The 17,311-nt window shown below is 36.2% G+C and overlaps 1 protein-coding gene across 1 annotated transcript in view; it reads left to right on the forward strand.

The window, feature by feature from the left end:
* Positions 1-670: 670 nt before the first annotated feature.
* The window catches only part of HNMT (histamine N-methyltransferase), a 54,098-nt gene continuing 37,457 nt past the window's right edge, over positions 671-17,311 (forward strand). Inside the window, exons 1-2 of the mRNA XM_051985808.1 lie at positions 671-1,015; positions 9,304-9,356. Of these exons, the coding sequence (XP_051841768.1) occupies positions 879-1,015; positions 9,304-9,356 (190 nt within the window). The 5' untranslated portion in view covers positions 671-878. The remainder of the gene's footprint in view (positions 1,016-9,303; positions 9,357-17,311) is intronic.

Genomic DNA, 17,311 nt, shown 5'->3' on the forward strand with positions numbered 1-17,311 from the left:
CGGACAGAGGGTCCAGTGAACAGAAGGTCCTCACATGGCTAGCATGTTTGGAATCTCTGCAAAGAGGGGTTCCCAGCTTGGCCTTTTTATAATAGGAGACTTAGCTCCAGGGTCTTTTGGGTGTAGTCCCAAAGTTGGCTCAGATCGGGTGGGGCTGGGACAGGTCTGGATCTTCTATTGGAATTCAAAGGGACCAGGATTTGTGAGTTAAAGGGTAATTTACATTATTAACTAGGAGAGGATGGGAATCTAGAAAGGAATCTTTCCCACATCAAAATTAACATTAAAATGTCACTTGTTGAACCATTTCCCATCTAAAGAATTGGGGAAAAACAACAACAACAACAACAAACAAATATTATTTTCCTCCAAGCCTTTGGAGAAAGACAACCAATCCATCCCGGTCTGCTTTTAGTATATGATTTTGTATTTATAATGGCCAATACATTCTTAAATTTGAGGCTTCTTTGGCTTTTTCAGACATTTTGCTTTCCTATTTGGAACTGACTTTCCTGGGACAACCACAGGAGAAACAGGAAATGAAGCCAAAGTAATTTTGATTTTTATAGGTCTGGCAAAAAAGCCTCCTGAGGTTTGAAACAAAAGTTTCAGCACTGGGATTTACTGCCTGGTTTTACAATCTTTTCCCCTTTCCCTAAAATAACAAATCAGCAGGGGTTAAAGTCTCAATAACAAATCCCGCGGGGCATTTTCTATGCTAATGAGTCCCGCTCCAGAGTCAGACACTGGTGACCTGCTCCCCACAAGTCTAAGTTCTGGACTGGGGGCTGGGAAGAGGGTGGACGCCAGGAGGAGGAGCGGGTAGCGGGAAGAGAGAGAAACTTCCCTTCCCCTTCTGCCTTTCTCAAAAACCAAACATGGCATCTTCCATGAGGAGCTTGCTTTCTGATCATGGCAGATACGTTGAAGCTTTTCGCCGGTTTCTGGCTAATTCCACGGAGCACCAGTGCATGCAGAATTTCATAGAGGAGAAGCTGCCAGGCATTATAGCAAGGTAACAAAAGACAGACGCTTTCTGCAGAAGGACGGACCCCTGGGAAACCACAGTCCGTGCAAGTGATCAGTGCATGCTGAGGGAGGAACCGAGGCTGGGCATGTAGTGGCAAGGGAGAGAAATGGATTGCTTCGCAGCTTCTCATTTTCTCCCCAACCCTCCGTGTTTCCTACCTCCCTTCCCGCCCCTCCTCCAAGCAAAAGACTTAGGTCCAACCTTTCATTTAGACATTCCACCCCATGGTCCTGGTTGCAATAGAAGCCTTTCGAGCCTCTAGTAGATAAGTTATGGTTAATCATTTCCAGATACCGAATACAAAAGATAAAAAAGCTTTTAAAGTCAGATATTTACATTCCTTTCTCTCTTCCTCTTTCCCTCCTTCCCTCCCTCCCTCCCTCCCTTCCTTCCTTCCTTCCTTCTCTTTTTTTTCCCCTCCCAATACCCTCCTTCACCCAACTCCAAATTTGACCTACCACTGGACATCATTTTTCACTCTCCTGGTGTTTGTACTTGTTCAATTCTGTTTCTACTGAGCAAAAATCATTCATGTTATTCTTAGGTCCCAGATAGGGTTTCCTCCATTTATATTTTCTAGATTAGCCTGGAATTTAAACAATCACTAAATAGCATTTAGATCGAAAAAACTGGATGTCCCTTAACCTTAGTAATATCCATTTAAATGTGTTTCCTTATGTATTATTATGATTATCACTTCACTTATCATTTACCAAAAGAAAAATCATTACCGTCTATCTTTTTCAGGCTGGTATTAGCTATATGACCCTTTAAAAAGAGAGTTTCTCCATTATCAGTGAAATAGACTGCTCCCCTATAATCCACAAGGTTCTTTTTTTTTTCTTTTTTTGATGAATGTGTTCAATTTGTGTGGGAGCTGATAAGGGTTATGAGAGGACTAGATCCTACTCTCTAAAGATAATCAAATCTCCTGCCTTGAGGATGTGGATTTCAATAAATTAACAGAAGGGTTGGGTTGGGTCCAGGAAAAAGACACTGAAATGGGTGAACCGGAGATCCTATCTTTATCTGCACTAAGTCCCTCAATTCTGTCTCCCCTGATTTTCACTCCATTTTCTCTTAAATTTTGTCATTGGGCCTGTCTGACAATAGCAGACAAGAGAGTCCTTGGTTTGAATTTTAATAGAATCTCATATTCCTTCCCCAAGTGTTTCCTGTTTTCTATTTCTGGGGACAAAACAATTGTGTCCTAGGAGTTCAGTGTAAAAATGGCATTTTGTTTTCTTGTGATAGAATACTAAAGTTTCGCTCTGATATTTTACCAGAGATATATAAGTGAGCCTGGGCTCTGGAAGGTTGTGCCAGCAGAGCACGAATTTGGGCAAGCCTTTCTATGGTAGAAGAGCTTCAGTTAAGACACTAGGTGACAGGCGTAGATCTGTTGTCATAGCATCAGCCTAATGAAAATTAACTGAATTTACCTATACATTAGGCCTAAAATGATGAATTTTTGGCTCTTTAAGACCATCTATTAAGTTGTAGAAGGGCTGTGATCTATGTTAGTAGAGGCAGTATCTAAGAAAAGATAGAGCTTGATATATTATGGAATCATAGAATTTGATACATTAAATATGTGTGTATATATATGCATATATATGTGTGTATGTGTGTGTATATATATATGTATATATATACATATATATATATATATATATATACACATATATTTAAACTTATAGAAATTATGAGATGTCATTCACAATTTCCTGATCTTAGGTCCTATGAACCAGGAGATTGGTACTTTCTTCCCACTGAAAGTTCCCATAGAACTTTTGTTCATATCTAGTCTAACAAGTCATAAAAAGAAAGGAATCTCCACTATAAAACAGATTCCCAAAAAGATTTATGGAAGTATTATAGTGTAATGCCGGAGAAACTGAGGCAGGAGAGAGATTAGAGAGTTTTTAATATTTTTATTAATGGGAGAGTAAGATTGACTGGACAGGACTCTCGTCTCAGATTATCCAGTCAGACAGAGATAAGTATACTGGGACCAAGGAATCCATATTGGTCCCAGGGCTAGAGGACCCAAAGAATCCAGCGTCCAGCATACAGCTGCCAGATGCCATTCTCCAGCAATGAATGGAGGAACAACAACTTCTTAAATACCTTTTTGGAGACAAAGAAGAGAAAGGGAGGGAAGGTTTTTTTATCAGGGAGGGGAAGCCATAAAACCTAAAAATTCCAGAGACAAAGAAGTAAAGATATCATGGGTTGGTCTTGGAATATTCTAAAGGAATATTGTAAATCCATAAAAGAGTCAGGAGAGCTACTCTTTTATCTTGCTAATTCATAACCCAAGAGCGAACAATCCTTAGTTTTACTGGGTCAGAGACAGAACAGTTAAGGTAACTGAGTCAGGACAGTTAAAGAAAACTGTGGCATAACATTCCACACTCTTTCTCTCCTAAATATTCAAACCTTTGAATCTTAGCACCTTCCTCTAGATACCCAGGAGGTCTTTGATCCACCTTATGTAAAGCAAATGAGCCAAAAATAAAACTAGAAAAATGTAAGGACTCATATGGCAAGAGCAAGTCTCTCCCTGATAACCCCAGAGTTAACAGCTGTACAAAGGCTCCCTTGTTGCAAGCATGTCAGGTCCTTTCCAGTTCTGGAGCACCATCTCAGCCAGAGAATCCAGTTTGAGATGGACAGTTAGGTCTGTGGTCATTTGTGCACTTAACTCAGTCTCTGCTTACAAAGCAGCAGGGTCCAAGGCCCATTCAGAGAGGAAGCCCTCTCCATGGGGGAAGGATGAGGCTTGTAGTAGCTCCACCCGTCCCCACCCGGAGAAACAGGACTGCTATTAGAATACAGATTTCTGAGCAGATTATGCAGTTAGACCATCAAGGCAGGCAAACTCCAAACTTTTTAGGTGCCTCAAGCCAAACTTCAAGGTCCTTTGAAATCCTGAAATACTTAATGAACTGGGGTTACAGGAATGGAAAAATAGATCAGAGAGACTGCCAGTGTCAGGACAGGTGTCTGATTTCTAAAACTTTTCTAAAAAAAATAATCCCAAAACTGAGTCTGCCAGGGAAATTTTAACAAAATAAGGGATTCTAAAACTAAAACATCCAAATTCAATCTGAACTAAGTGAGATCGGGGGTGGGGCAGAGATGCCTAAGGCAAAGTGAATAGGAAGCTAGGGGCTCCCATTCTTTCAGGTATTTTGAAAAAAATATATCAGTTTCCCCAATGTTCTATCTCTACCTCCCTTTTTTTCTCACGGAAAGGAATTATCAAATGACCATTCCCCATATAAATCCCAAGAGCAAATCAAAATCCCTATACATAACAGACTAATACAGTAGCATTTCCTAAAAAGCCCTCAAAACATATCAGCAATAATTACAGTTTTAACAAATCCCATCCCAAATCTTAAAACACACAGTAATAGATGATCCAGGCAAGGTTTAACAGTCAGTCAACCACCATTCCCAAAGTCTCTCATATCAGTCCAAAGTACAGTCGATGCAGGGTCAAGTCCATGGTCTCATTTTAAAACTGCTGCTTCAGGCTGTGAAGTGATAGGAGGTTCTCATTCCATGCAAAGTGGGTTTGTGCTGTGGTGACAAAGCTGATCAAAGCTGATCCCGGTTCCAGAAGCAAGTCAGTATCTGTAATTTGACAAAAATCTAGAACAAAAACACAAATCTAACACATAAAGATTGGATCAGTCTCAGATAGAAAGACTCAGCTCACCAGACTGTTGCAAAATACGAGGAGGCCAAAATGGATTGGCCAGTAGTTTCCTATGTGAAGAGATGAGTTTGCTTTACAGGCCAAGCAAATGGCTGCAGTCTTACAGACCCCTGTTAATTGTCCACTTATCATGTAGAAACCTTAAAGGAACAAAACACAAATATCCAGTAACAGACAGATAACCAGGCAAAATACTCAGTTGCCCAAGCATTTAGAATACATGATTACATATAACCAGACTGAAAATAGCAAGGCTTGACATAATTGAATTGCATTAACAGTTCCATTGACCATTGCTCTGATCAGAGAGAGATCAATTACAAAAGGAAAAATTCAAGAACATAACTATAACAAGCAGTTTTGAGTTTTAACAGTTTATCAATCAATTGTCCCAGTAACTGTCACAGGGTGGAGCTTTAAAACTCCCAAATAGCATTAACTAATTAACTCTTAAGCCCAAAAAATTTTACCTCCAATAACAAATATCATAATAGAAAGAAATTTCACCTCAGTAAGTTCACAACTTAGAACAATTATCATATCTAGGTAGATGTTACATGAGTGAACATTATACATACAAATCAGTTTGCTTTTAAAATACGCAATACATAGAAAAACATCCCAAATTGCATATTGTCCATAACAAAAACATTTTCAAAAGGACAAAGAAAAAAACTATTATGTTCAGAGGCCCTTTAAATAACCTCAGGATGACCCAATACAATCAATTTAAACTTATACAAAAAACCCAATTCCACATAAAAGAATTCAAGGTTTTTTTAACATAGCAATTAAACTTTTAGAAATATTCATACCAAAGTATGGATCACATTTACGACCATTTTCTTAACCAAGAAAACCTTTATGAAGAAACAAATATTCAACCAATTACCTAAATGTATGTCCTTAAAAATCACAGTTTGCTGCACTGGCTGTAATCAGTTAAGAAAAGAAAACGGCAGGAACATACTCAGCAGGGTGAGGGGCGGAGAGGATTCCATATGGCCATCCTTCCTCCAATCCTGACCTCTAGGAAAAAAAACTTCCCTCAGGTTCCCCACTCAATTTCCTACATGGGGATCCTTTTTTCAAGATTTAACCCATCAGTTTCCCAATATCAGGTTTCTTCCCAAATCCACCCATTTCCAACTTTCTCTTTCCCCCTGACTACATACTTAAACAATCTCCTTTCCTTTAAATGTTAGCACCTGCTCTTCTATATATATTTTTTAACTTTCCGAACTTTCAAATCCCTTTCAATCTATTTTTTTTTCCTTTTTTTAAAAAATTTCTTCCTTTCTCTCCCTTTTCTCCCTTTTTCTCACAGGCTGCTGCAGTCAGCCAAAGACAGAGAGAGAGAGAAAAATTTTTTTCAAACTTCTTGATATTTTCTAAGCCTGCAACACAGAGGCTGAATCCTTATCTCTTACAAGCTTATTTTAACTTTTAACACAGACACACACAAACAAACATGGAGCTCCAATTTACTATGCACAGTTGCAACGTTGTTTTCCAACCAACAACATAACAGACAAACCACACAGAACATAGAACATATATGACAGACTACACAGTTACAACATTAAGCAAACATACCATACCCAGAGGGTATTCTCCAGCGTCCCAGAAAATACCCGTCTCAGAATTTGTAAACCCGTCGGCATTTATTCTGAGACCACAGGTTGCAACAACAGAACAGACCAGAACCAGAACCAAAACCAGACGGTACCCCAAAAGGTACCCAGACATACTTACTCTCCCAAATGCCGAATCAAATGCCGAATCGATTTCGTTGTCCACTGTAGGCCGGACTGAGGCTGAAGAACTGCTTCCTTTTCCCAAGGAACAGACCCAGGCCTAGGTGGAGACCGAGAGGTCTCTAATCTCTAATCCAGTTCTCAGTTTCTATTATCTCGGCGGGACCTCCAAATTGTAATGCCGGAGAAACTGAGGCAGGAGAGAGATTAGAGAGTTTTTAATATTTTTATTAATGGGAGAGTAAGATTGACTGGACAGGACTCTCGTCTCAGATTATCCAGTCAGACAGAGATAAGTATACTGGGACCAAGGAATCCATATTGGTCCCAGGGCTAGAGGACCCAAAGAATCCAGCGTCCAGCATACAGCTGCCAGATGCCATTCTCCAGCAATGAATGGAGGAACAACAACTTCTTAAATACCTTTTTGGAGACAAAGAAGAGAAAGGGAGGGAAGGTTTTTTTATCAGGGAGGGGAAGCCATAAAACCTAAAAATTCCAGAGACAAAGAAGTAAAGATATCATGGGTTGGTCTTGGAATATTCTAAAGGAATATTGTAAATCCATAAAAGAGTCAGGAGAGCTACTCTTTTATCTTGCTAATTCATAACCCAAGAGCGAACAATCCTTAGTTTTACTGGGTCAGAGACAGAACAGTTAAGGTAACTGAGTCAGGACAGTTAAAGAAAACTGTGGCATAACAATAGAACATATTACATATAAGCTACACAATACAAATATAGACCAACAGCTTAAAGGATCTTCCAGGTCATCTATCCAAACCCATTTATTTAACTTACAAGGAAACTGAGGCTCAGAGAGGAAAAGTATGTTGCCCAAGCTCATACAGGTGGGAAATATAGAATACTACATGATATGGGACCAGGTATGATATTGTTCATAATCTGATGATTTACTGTTTGGAAATACCAGATGCTTGTTTTCTTATTAGTCAGTCAATCATTCAGTAATGTTTATTGAGCCCTTAGAATTTGCAATGAGGTTATTATTCACACAAAGAAATAAAAGTGCCTTATTCATTAGATATACATTCTGATTGGATATACACAGTGGAAGTGTGGGGGTGGAGAAAGGAAGAAAGAAACAAAGGAAGGGAGGAAGGAAGGAAGAGAGAGAAAGGAAGGAAGAAAAGAAAGAAAGAGGGAGGAAGGAAGGAAAGAAAGAAAAAAGAGAGAGGGAGAAAGAAAGGAAGGAAGGAAGGAAGAAGGTAGGAAGAGGGAGGGAAGGAAGGAAGGAAAGAAGGAAGGAAGAATTTTCAAAAGCAATGCCAAGTGATATAAAACAAAGGTATAGTGGAATTTTCCTTGGAACAGAAGTTTGAAATAGATTTTGAATAAAGGAAAGCAACCTGTAAAAGATCTTGTTGAATGATCTCACTTCATATATACATACATATATATGTATATATTTATATATATATACATTAAATATGTGTGTGCATATATACATATATGTGTGTGTATATATATGCATATACATATACATTAAATATGTGTGTATATATATGCATATGTGTGTGTGTGTGTGTGTGTGTGTGTGTATATATACACACACACACACACACACACATATATATTTAAACTTATAGAAATTATGAGATGTCATTCACAATTTCCTGATCTTAGGTCCTATGAACCAGGAGATTGGTACTTTCTTCCCACTGATTAGTTCAGCTTTCCCATATCCACGCAGAATCTTCTCTCCTATTCTCTCAGTTTGTAGTTGAGGAAACTGACATCAAGAGGCAAAGTGACTTTACCAAAATCAAATAGGAAAATCTTAGGATAGCATTTCTAGAAGAGACTTAGAGGTCATTCAGTCTTGTCCTGTAACTACTGGTATCTCTCCAAATTCTTCTCAGAGTCAAAGATGTACAATCTTGCTTTATAAGAAGGGCTGAGGTCCTTATAAGTTAGGAAAGTGCTTTACCCAGAGGCACTTCTTGTTGTTTGTAACTGTTGTTTTTGTTCTTGTTTGTTCTTCCTTCTGGAAGAGGACCGTGAGATCAGGGAGGTAATGCCCATGATGTGCAAGTGAATTGGATTTAGATGATGGAGGCTGGGCAAGGTCATCTGCCTCACATGCCCCTCCAGAGTCATCTGGGTCCAGTGACAGATATAGATCAAGACTACTGGAAATGGCCTTGAGTATAATGGGAAATTGTGGCCTTTTTAAGCTAAGGTCTTTAACAGGTCTCAATTTGACCATGGCCGTGCCCATTCAGTAATTAAGAATAGGTAGCAACTGAGGCAAACAATTTCCTCTTTCATGTAATTAAAAAAAAAAAAAATCTGGGAGGGGAAGACCCTCAGAATTTCAGACCAAACCAGAATGCTATCATTCAATCTGAGTCGATCAATAACCAAACCAACCAAACAATGATCAGAGGGATCTCAACTTAGTACCTGTTGGTGGCGAATTAGAATCAGATTGGTTTTGGTTTAAGACTTAGTCCTTAAGAAAGAAATCTAGTCAGTAAACCCCAAGGTATCTTGGAAGGATTCAGAGATGGAAAAGAGAACAAAAATGCTTTTAAGAGCATCTGTAATATTTGTACAACTTACTTATTGGAGGAAACATCAAAAAAAAAAACTTGAAATTGGAGTTTTGTTTGTTTTTTTACCTCAGTTGTAGAGATTTTATTCCATCTTCTTTTTTTGGGGGGGGGGGGGTTGTGTGATTTTTTTTAACTATAAGTAACTTTTCTAATCAGACTGTCCATAGCACCTAGCACCCATTTTAAAACATATATCTTTTATTTCCAGGATTGGAGACACAAATTCCGAAATTAACATTCTAAGCATAGGTGGTGGAGCAGGTATGAATAAAGATTTGTGTTTTATGATTTGCATATTTTCTGCAAAGAAACAGTTATATTCAATAGAAATGTCAATGCCATAATAATTCCTTTTCTTTTCCCTCATTAGACAAATTGAATTATGATTATCTTATACTCTTACTTTTGATGATAATGATGGTGATGATATGATGAGTCAGCTTGACATAGTTGATAGAGGGCTAGTCTCAGGACCAAAAAACTCTGGGTTTTAGTCCTGCCACCTTTGACAAGTTACTTAACGTCTTAGTAGCCAGGATGACTTTCTAAGAATAGATGTTTATTTGTGTTGATAAAGAGTTTCATTACCAAGAGTTCCATATACTAAAGATAAAACAGATTGATAGAGAGACAGAGAGACAGACAAACAGACAAGAGAGATTAAGACCATTGTTAACTACATTAATGTAATTCCAAATAAATTTGAAATAATAGAGTATTGGACTTGGAGTTCAAACCCTACCTGTGATACTATAGGCAGGTCATTTAACCTCCTAGAAACTTAATTCAGTCTCTGAGCCTATAAAATAGAAATGGGTTGTTATTTAATCTGTTGTAAACAGAAATAATTCTCATATTGGCAAAATCATAGGTACTTAATATAACAATGTTTTACCATTAGTACTATTAATGATACTACTGTTTCAATTATAAAATATTTGAGGCAAATTATAGACTTTTGTGCTAGTATTCATATCACCTATGTGATATAGTAATGGATACAATTTTATTATCCAAATCTATACATGAATATAAACCAAGACAATATTTTTACAATTTTTCCAATGATCATAGGACTAGAAGTCATTCTAAGAAGCCATCTCAGGCATGTCCTTGTCATCATTCAAAATTACACACTAATCAATCCCAAAAGATAACAATTTATATCCTTCCTTTAAATATATCTCCTGAAAGAAATTCTAAAATTTCACTTAGTCACTGACTCACAGCTCTCATAGTCAATTTCATGTGGTATTTGTTTAATGTCTTAAATGTAAGATTCTTGGAACAAATCAACATTTTCTTCCTCTTCTCTGATTAGTCTAGATCTGGAAACAAAGTGTTTCTCTCTCTCTCTCTCTCTCTCTCTCTCTCTCTCTCTCTCTCTCTCTCTCTCTCTCTGTGTGTCTCTCTCTCTCCCCCTCTCCCTCTCCCTCTCCCTCTCCCTCTTTCCCCCTCTCCTTCTCCCTTTCCTTTTTCTTCCCCATCTCTGCTTCCCTGCTCCTCTCCCCTTCTTTCTTCCCCCCCTTCTCTGACTCTATCTCTGTGTCTTTCCCTCTCTTTCTATGTCTCTCTCTGTCTCCCTTTGTCTCTCTCTCTGTTCTGTCTTTCTCTTTCTGTTTATACATATGCATGTGTGTGTCATATGCATATGTGTGTGTGTCCTAACAATCAGCTTCATACTGAATGTTAGAAGGTTTTAAAATGGTCAGTTGTCTATTTTCAAATATCTAGATATCTTAAAGATAGTATTTTCTCAATAAATATATGTGTTGATTGTGTTGATTGATGATGTTGCATCATACCTAGATTATTAATTTTCACATTTTATGCAGATATTTATCTCATATTTCTAGCTTGAATCTTATAAATATATATTACCTAGTGCTATATGTTAGACCACATTACCACTAAAATCATCACTAGTCCTTTATGGAATGGAATGGCTTTTCTTTGACAGAAAAATGGCCTAGGATATAGCCACAAGAAAGCCAGAGAATTCTGACTCATATCCCAGAAAGCAAAATGCAACTGAAGTGCCACTTGGACTCAAGAAAATTCAAGGAACAAAGAACAAAGAATATTGCCAGGTGGGAAATTTTCCAAAAGCTTTGGCCAAAAATAATCCATTGCTGATGATTGACTCCTTGGGTCGAGAGAATTCACAGCTACTAATTGTCTAATTAGTTTATTATAACCAGGTCTGGCATTTCCTATGTGTTCTGCATATAAGTTACCTTAGACCAAACAGACACTATGAATATCATATCACAGTTTCACTGGTACTTAGACAAGGGGGAAAAAGATTACAAGGAAAAGTAATTAAAAACAATCCATACAAAGGCCAATTTAATTGACCTCTTAATACAAAGTTAATTGAATTCCTGATGTACATTTAGCCAGATGCTCTTAAGCTAGCTGGAGTAAGGAATATTTGTCTATTGCACTGGTCCCTTAGAGTTGTATCTAGGAGCTAACATACACCACTTACAAAGAACATGAGAAACAACTGCAAGAGATTTGAACCTGACTGAAATTAAACACTATATTAATAGCACGAATTCCTCCAGGTGTGATATGAATGACCTTTTGGGTCATTTCGAGCTGTAACTTAATTCCCCCCAAGGTATGAATTTGATGCATTAGAAATACCCCACAGGAAGTCAAGTTATTACAAATTAGATTTCTTTTCCTTGGTGACTACCTAAAATCAAATGTGATTTTTAAATTTTTTTTTTATTTTTGTTTTTTGGGGGTTCTTATGGAAAGTATAAGAAAGAAAACATTCTGAAATCTCTGTTGATCTGTGATCTCCTCACAGTAGCATTTTTGGACGTCCAATGATTATGTGATTTCTCCAACAATAGATAACAATCCATCCAGATTTATATGATTCTAATCTATGTTCATTCAACAAATTTCCACAAAATCCAACCAACATCCTGAGAACCTCTTTTGTGTTTTCTATGTATTGTATGACTAACTATAAAACAAATGGATATTCTGTCCACATTCCCCACTGTTGTTGCCTGAGCATGTGTGTAAGAACTATCTTAACGTCCAGTGCCTGCCACACATTAAATGTTTACTTATCCTTAAGTAAAGCCACTTAATAAATATTTGATTGAATGTCTGACTGATTCCATCTTTAATTTTCCCCCATTGTACATTTCTTTAATAGCATCTTTTATAGTCTGTGTAATTGCTGGTTTCTAAGGTATTTACAGTCTTCGTGTGACAAACAAATATCTATCCATTGCCCTTTTGAAGAAATCTTGACTTGAGAGCCATTAATTTAATTGTAGAAATATATGTAAGCATACACACACACACACACACACACACACATCCATATATATATACACACATCCATTTGTATGTATGCATACATACACACATACATATATAAATATATATGTGCACACATACATATACATATATAATGTTATTTGATCCTTGCCACCCTAGGAGGGAGGTGATATTAGTATCTCCAATTTACAAATGAGGCAAAAGGAACAAGTGAAGGTTAAGTTACTAGCCCAGGATCACACAGCTAATAAACTTCTGAAGTTAGATTTGAATTCAGGTCTTCTCAAGTTCAGGGACAACACTCCATCTACTGTGCCACATAGCTACCTGTTCAGACAGACACACAGAGACAGAGAAGCAGCGACAGATAGTTGGTTTTCAATATAATTGATTTCCTTTTCAATTCTATGTATGGAGCCATTTTCAGAATAATATTTGCTTTGAATAACATTATTCTGAAAAAGTTTCCATAGGTTTCACCAGACTTCAAAGAGTTTGACAACACATAAAGATGATATTAAAACTTCTGCTTTAGAGAATTGTCAACTTTACTACTTTGGTTGAAACCCATTTTCAAAAACCATGTTTATTGATTCTTTTCCATTGACAGATTTATGAACTATACAGAAAAAAAATATAAGCTATCAGAAAAGCTTTTGAAATGCATTTGATAACCCTGCTACATTCAAATGTATTAACTTTGAACTGTATGTTCAGATTGGAGCAGATTAAGAAAAGCTAGGTACCTGGGGCAACATGGGTGCCCTATCAGGATTAGTCATTGTTTCCTACATAATTTGCAGTGCAAAAAGAAGTGTGGACATATCTTAAACAAAGGCAACCTGAGAAGACTGGTCTTTTGGTCAGTAAACTTCTTATTTTGAGAACTTTAAAAAAAAAAAATCAGCTGACCAACCTTAATTTAGGTAGAATCAAAATAGATGGGCCAGTTGAGAAAAACAGCAAGGCTTCTGAAAAGGGTGTTCAGCAACTCTTTGTGGAAGTTAAGCAAGAGCTAGAGCCTTGAGCAATCCAAAAGAAAGGAAATCAATGATAACCTTTTTATATGGCCTTCAAGTAATCTCTCACATCAATAAAACACTACAGATAAGCAGGTACTGTGGTACATAGATTATACTTTCTAATGTAGCAAGGTGTGCAAAGTCCATTCCTTTTGTGTATGTAGGAAGAAAAACAAAGGTAATAGATCAGAAGGGAAATAAATCTTCAACAGAAGCTTTAAAAGTGCTGGATTTATATGACCTAAACTAGAAAGTGAAGTTCTACTTTTTAAAGAGTTGAAACAAAATGTCTCATTGTTGTTGTTATTCAGAATTATTTCTTTGTTTCCCAAATTCTTCATTTAATTTTGATTTCAACAGCATTTTTTGAAATATTGAAAATTATTTTATTCCCTGTGCCCAGTCTCCTTCAATGTCTTTTCTAAAATGGCCTCAATCTTATTTCCTAACATAAAAGTGCCCCTTGCAGCTTCATTATTATTCACCATTTATTGAAAGTATCCATGTGGTTGATGGTTTAGAGAAAGAGGGAGGAAAAAAGCCCATACCTTTCCTGGAGAAGTAAGATGCTATAAGTTTATATAAAATTATGCCTGGAAGGAAAATCCCAGAAGGGGATAATGGTTTCTCATTGCTCTAGGCTCTGCTTTAAGGAGAACCACATTATCTGCCCTGCTGTTCCCTGCATATGTCCAACTACTCAAGAGATTAATAAGAAATGGACTGAAGTACAACTCAGATGAATTCACTGTACTAAGATTTCTGCTGATTTTTATTTAACCCATTGTGGGACAGAACCCAATGTCATAGTATAACCCAAAAATGTATGTTTATACATGAGATCAGAGAAAATAAGACCATAGACCTATAATTTGGAAGCCATCTAATCTGATTCCTTCATTTTATAGATGAGGAAACTGAGGTCTAGAGAGATTAAGCAGTTTCCTTCTCCAAGGTCACACTGAGGGTAAGAGCAGATCTGGGATTCAAACTCACATTGTTTAACTTCAAACCCAGTTTCACCAAATACCCTCACACATAATAGATATTTTTGGCTTGTGTATAAGAATATGAACATCACATTCTTAGTGAATTATCTTAAGTACATGTAGTAATTATACAACTCCTATAGTTTATAGAATTTTAGAATTTGAAAGGAAGCTATAGATCATCTGCCATCTTTATTTTAAAAGATAGTAATAAAATAATTGTATTAGCTAGCATTTATATTGCACATTAAGGTTTGCAAAATGTTTTATATATGTTAAATTATTTGATCCTCAAAACAATACTATGAGATAGCTGCTATTATTATCTTCATTTTACTGATGAGGAAACTGAGGTACAGAGAGGTAAAGTGATTTGTCCAGAATCACACACTCAGTAAACATAACATTTTAAAAATTAAATTCCAAATTCACTTTCACCCTTCCCTACCCAGTGATGCATGTGAAATGTTGCAAAACACATTTCCATGTATATTCCATACAAAAAAAGCAAGAAAAAAATTTTAAGTGAGGAAACTATACTTCAATTTGCACTGTTTATCTTTGCTCTCTTTGGAGCTGGATAGTACTTTTCATAATGAGTCTTTTGGAATTGTCTTAAATCAAAGAAGTTAAGTCTTTCAGAGTCAGTAATTATTACAATATTGCTATACAATGTTGGTGTTACTGTGTATAATTACCTCCTAGTTCTTCACTTCATTTCACTTTTTATCAGTTCATATAAGTCTTCCCAGGTTTTTCTGAAATCACTCCTCTCATTGTTTCCTGTAACACTACAGTGCTCCATCACAATCATATACCATAATTTTTTTTTCAGTCATTTCCCAATTTATGGTCACTTCAATTTTCAATTTTGCCACCCCCAAAAGAGCTGTTATAAATATTATATATTTTTCCTCTTTCTTGACTCTCTTTGAAGTACAAACATAGTACTGGTTTTGCTGGGTCAAAGTTATAAATAGTTTTTTAGCTCTCTAAACATAGTACCAAATTGTTTTTTTTGGAATGGTTGGATCAGTTCACAACTCCATCAACACTGCATTACTGTACCTATTTTTCTTTACCCTCTCTAGCATTCATCATTTCTGATAAGTTTGAGTTGATATATCCGATTTTTTTTAATTTGCATTTATTAAATAGTGATTTCGAGCATTTTTTTTATATAACTATTGATTCCTTTGATTTATTTCTTCTGAAAACTGCCTGTTTCTATCATTTGACCATTGTCAATTGGAGAGTAATTCTTGTTTTTATAAATTCAACTCAATTTCTTACATATTTGAGAAATGAAGTCATTATCTGAGAAATTTATATTATATTTTAAAAATACTGTGTAGTTGACAATGGTACCTTTTATTAAAATGTACTTTCCCTGCTTATCAGTTTTAATTAGCTCTATTTTGCTTCTGTTTTGTCTGAGATCATGATTGATACCCTCAGCTGAAGCATTATAGATTCTGTTCCAGCCTTTATTTTAACAGTGTGTATGCGTGCACACATCTTTATGTTTCAAGTGTGTCTCTTTAAACAACCTGTTGTTGAATTCTGGTTTCTTATCCAACTGTTTTCCATCTTATAGGTAGGAACTCAGGTTTTTTTGATTCCAAGTTTTGTATCATTTTATCATACCATTACCTAATTTCCCAGAGAAGGTCAAGAAACTCCTCAGGGTCTTGGTTTCCTAAATTATTTGCTCAAGGTCATTCATTAAGTCAATGGAAAAATCTTGGCAAGAATCCCATAATATTGTTTTCTTATATAGGGCATTAGTAAGCAGATATAAAATAAAAGATTTGATTTCATTTTCCAAGAATATGATTCTTCAGAATGATCAGAGTAGCTTTATAAGGAATGTCTTTTATATTAATTTTGACCACCTCCTATAAGATAACTGATGATAATATTTCCAGAAATTCTAGTATTGTTAAATGAGACAGGGTTAATAAAGAAAAAATCCAGGGGATTTGAAATTATGTAAGAGCCCAATTTAAAAAAAAAAAAAAAAAACCTGGGAATCTGGAAGTAGGGAGAAGACTAGGTGGGGATATAAATGACAGGAATCAATATGTAATATTGGGCAAAAGCAAGTCAAAAATCTCAGTCTGCAAGGTAATGTAATTTTCCCAAGTGTCCATGTACATGCCTTATTTGACTTAATTACTACATGCAAAACTGGGGTGCTGTTAGAAACTGACTAAGGCATCTAAACACCTAGATAGCTTTTAAATTCCACAGAATAGCTCCTTGTCTCTATAACTCAAAGGGAATAAAAATGATTTTAATGACATTAATCCAAGTCAAGAGAAGAATAAAGCAAGAGCAGTGACTGTCTTGTTAGAAAGACACCAATACCTACTCATTGTATAAAGAGTTCTGGTGTAGTGTTTCTGTGCAATCTATTAAAATTAGCTCCTTAAGTAATTATAGATTAGGGCCTAAAATAAATACTTCTAATTGCGAGAATTTTAAATATATCAAAATGTACTCTTATATGTACACAATGAGTTTTTCCTAATTATGTTCTACTATTTGACCTAGCTATTTCCCCTGTCCATTGATTACATTTAATGTCCAGTGAAATTCTCCTTTGATAACATCCATTATCATGAGGAGATAACCCAGGGTTCTTGAAAGCTCTATCAATTGCTGTCTTCCTATGAAATATAGCTCACAGCATATCCTTGCTGTGTTATGGCAAAGTAAATCTCCTTTAGTTAACTTCAATGATTTGGAGTTACCTATTTAAAACCTAAACTGAGTGTTATATATTAGAGTCACACCTACAAAATTGAGCCTTAGCTTAAATATTGTTTTCATGTTTTCACTAGTCATAAATATAATAGAATAGAAGCAAGAAATCCCAGGGGATTTGGAACTA

The sequence above is a fragment of the Antechinus flavipes genome, chromosome 3, assembly GCF_016432865.1.
Source record: "Antechinus flavipes isolate AdamAnt ecotype Samford, QLD, Australia chromosome 3, AdamAnt_v2, whole genome shotgun sequence".
Taxonomy (NCBI): Eukaryota; Metazoa; Chordata; class Mammalia; order Dasyuromorphia; family Dasyuridae; genus Antechinus; species Antechinus flavipes.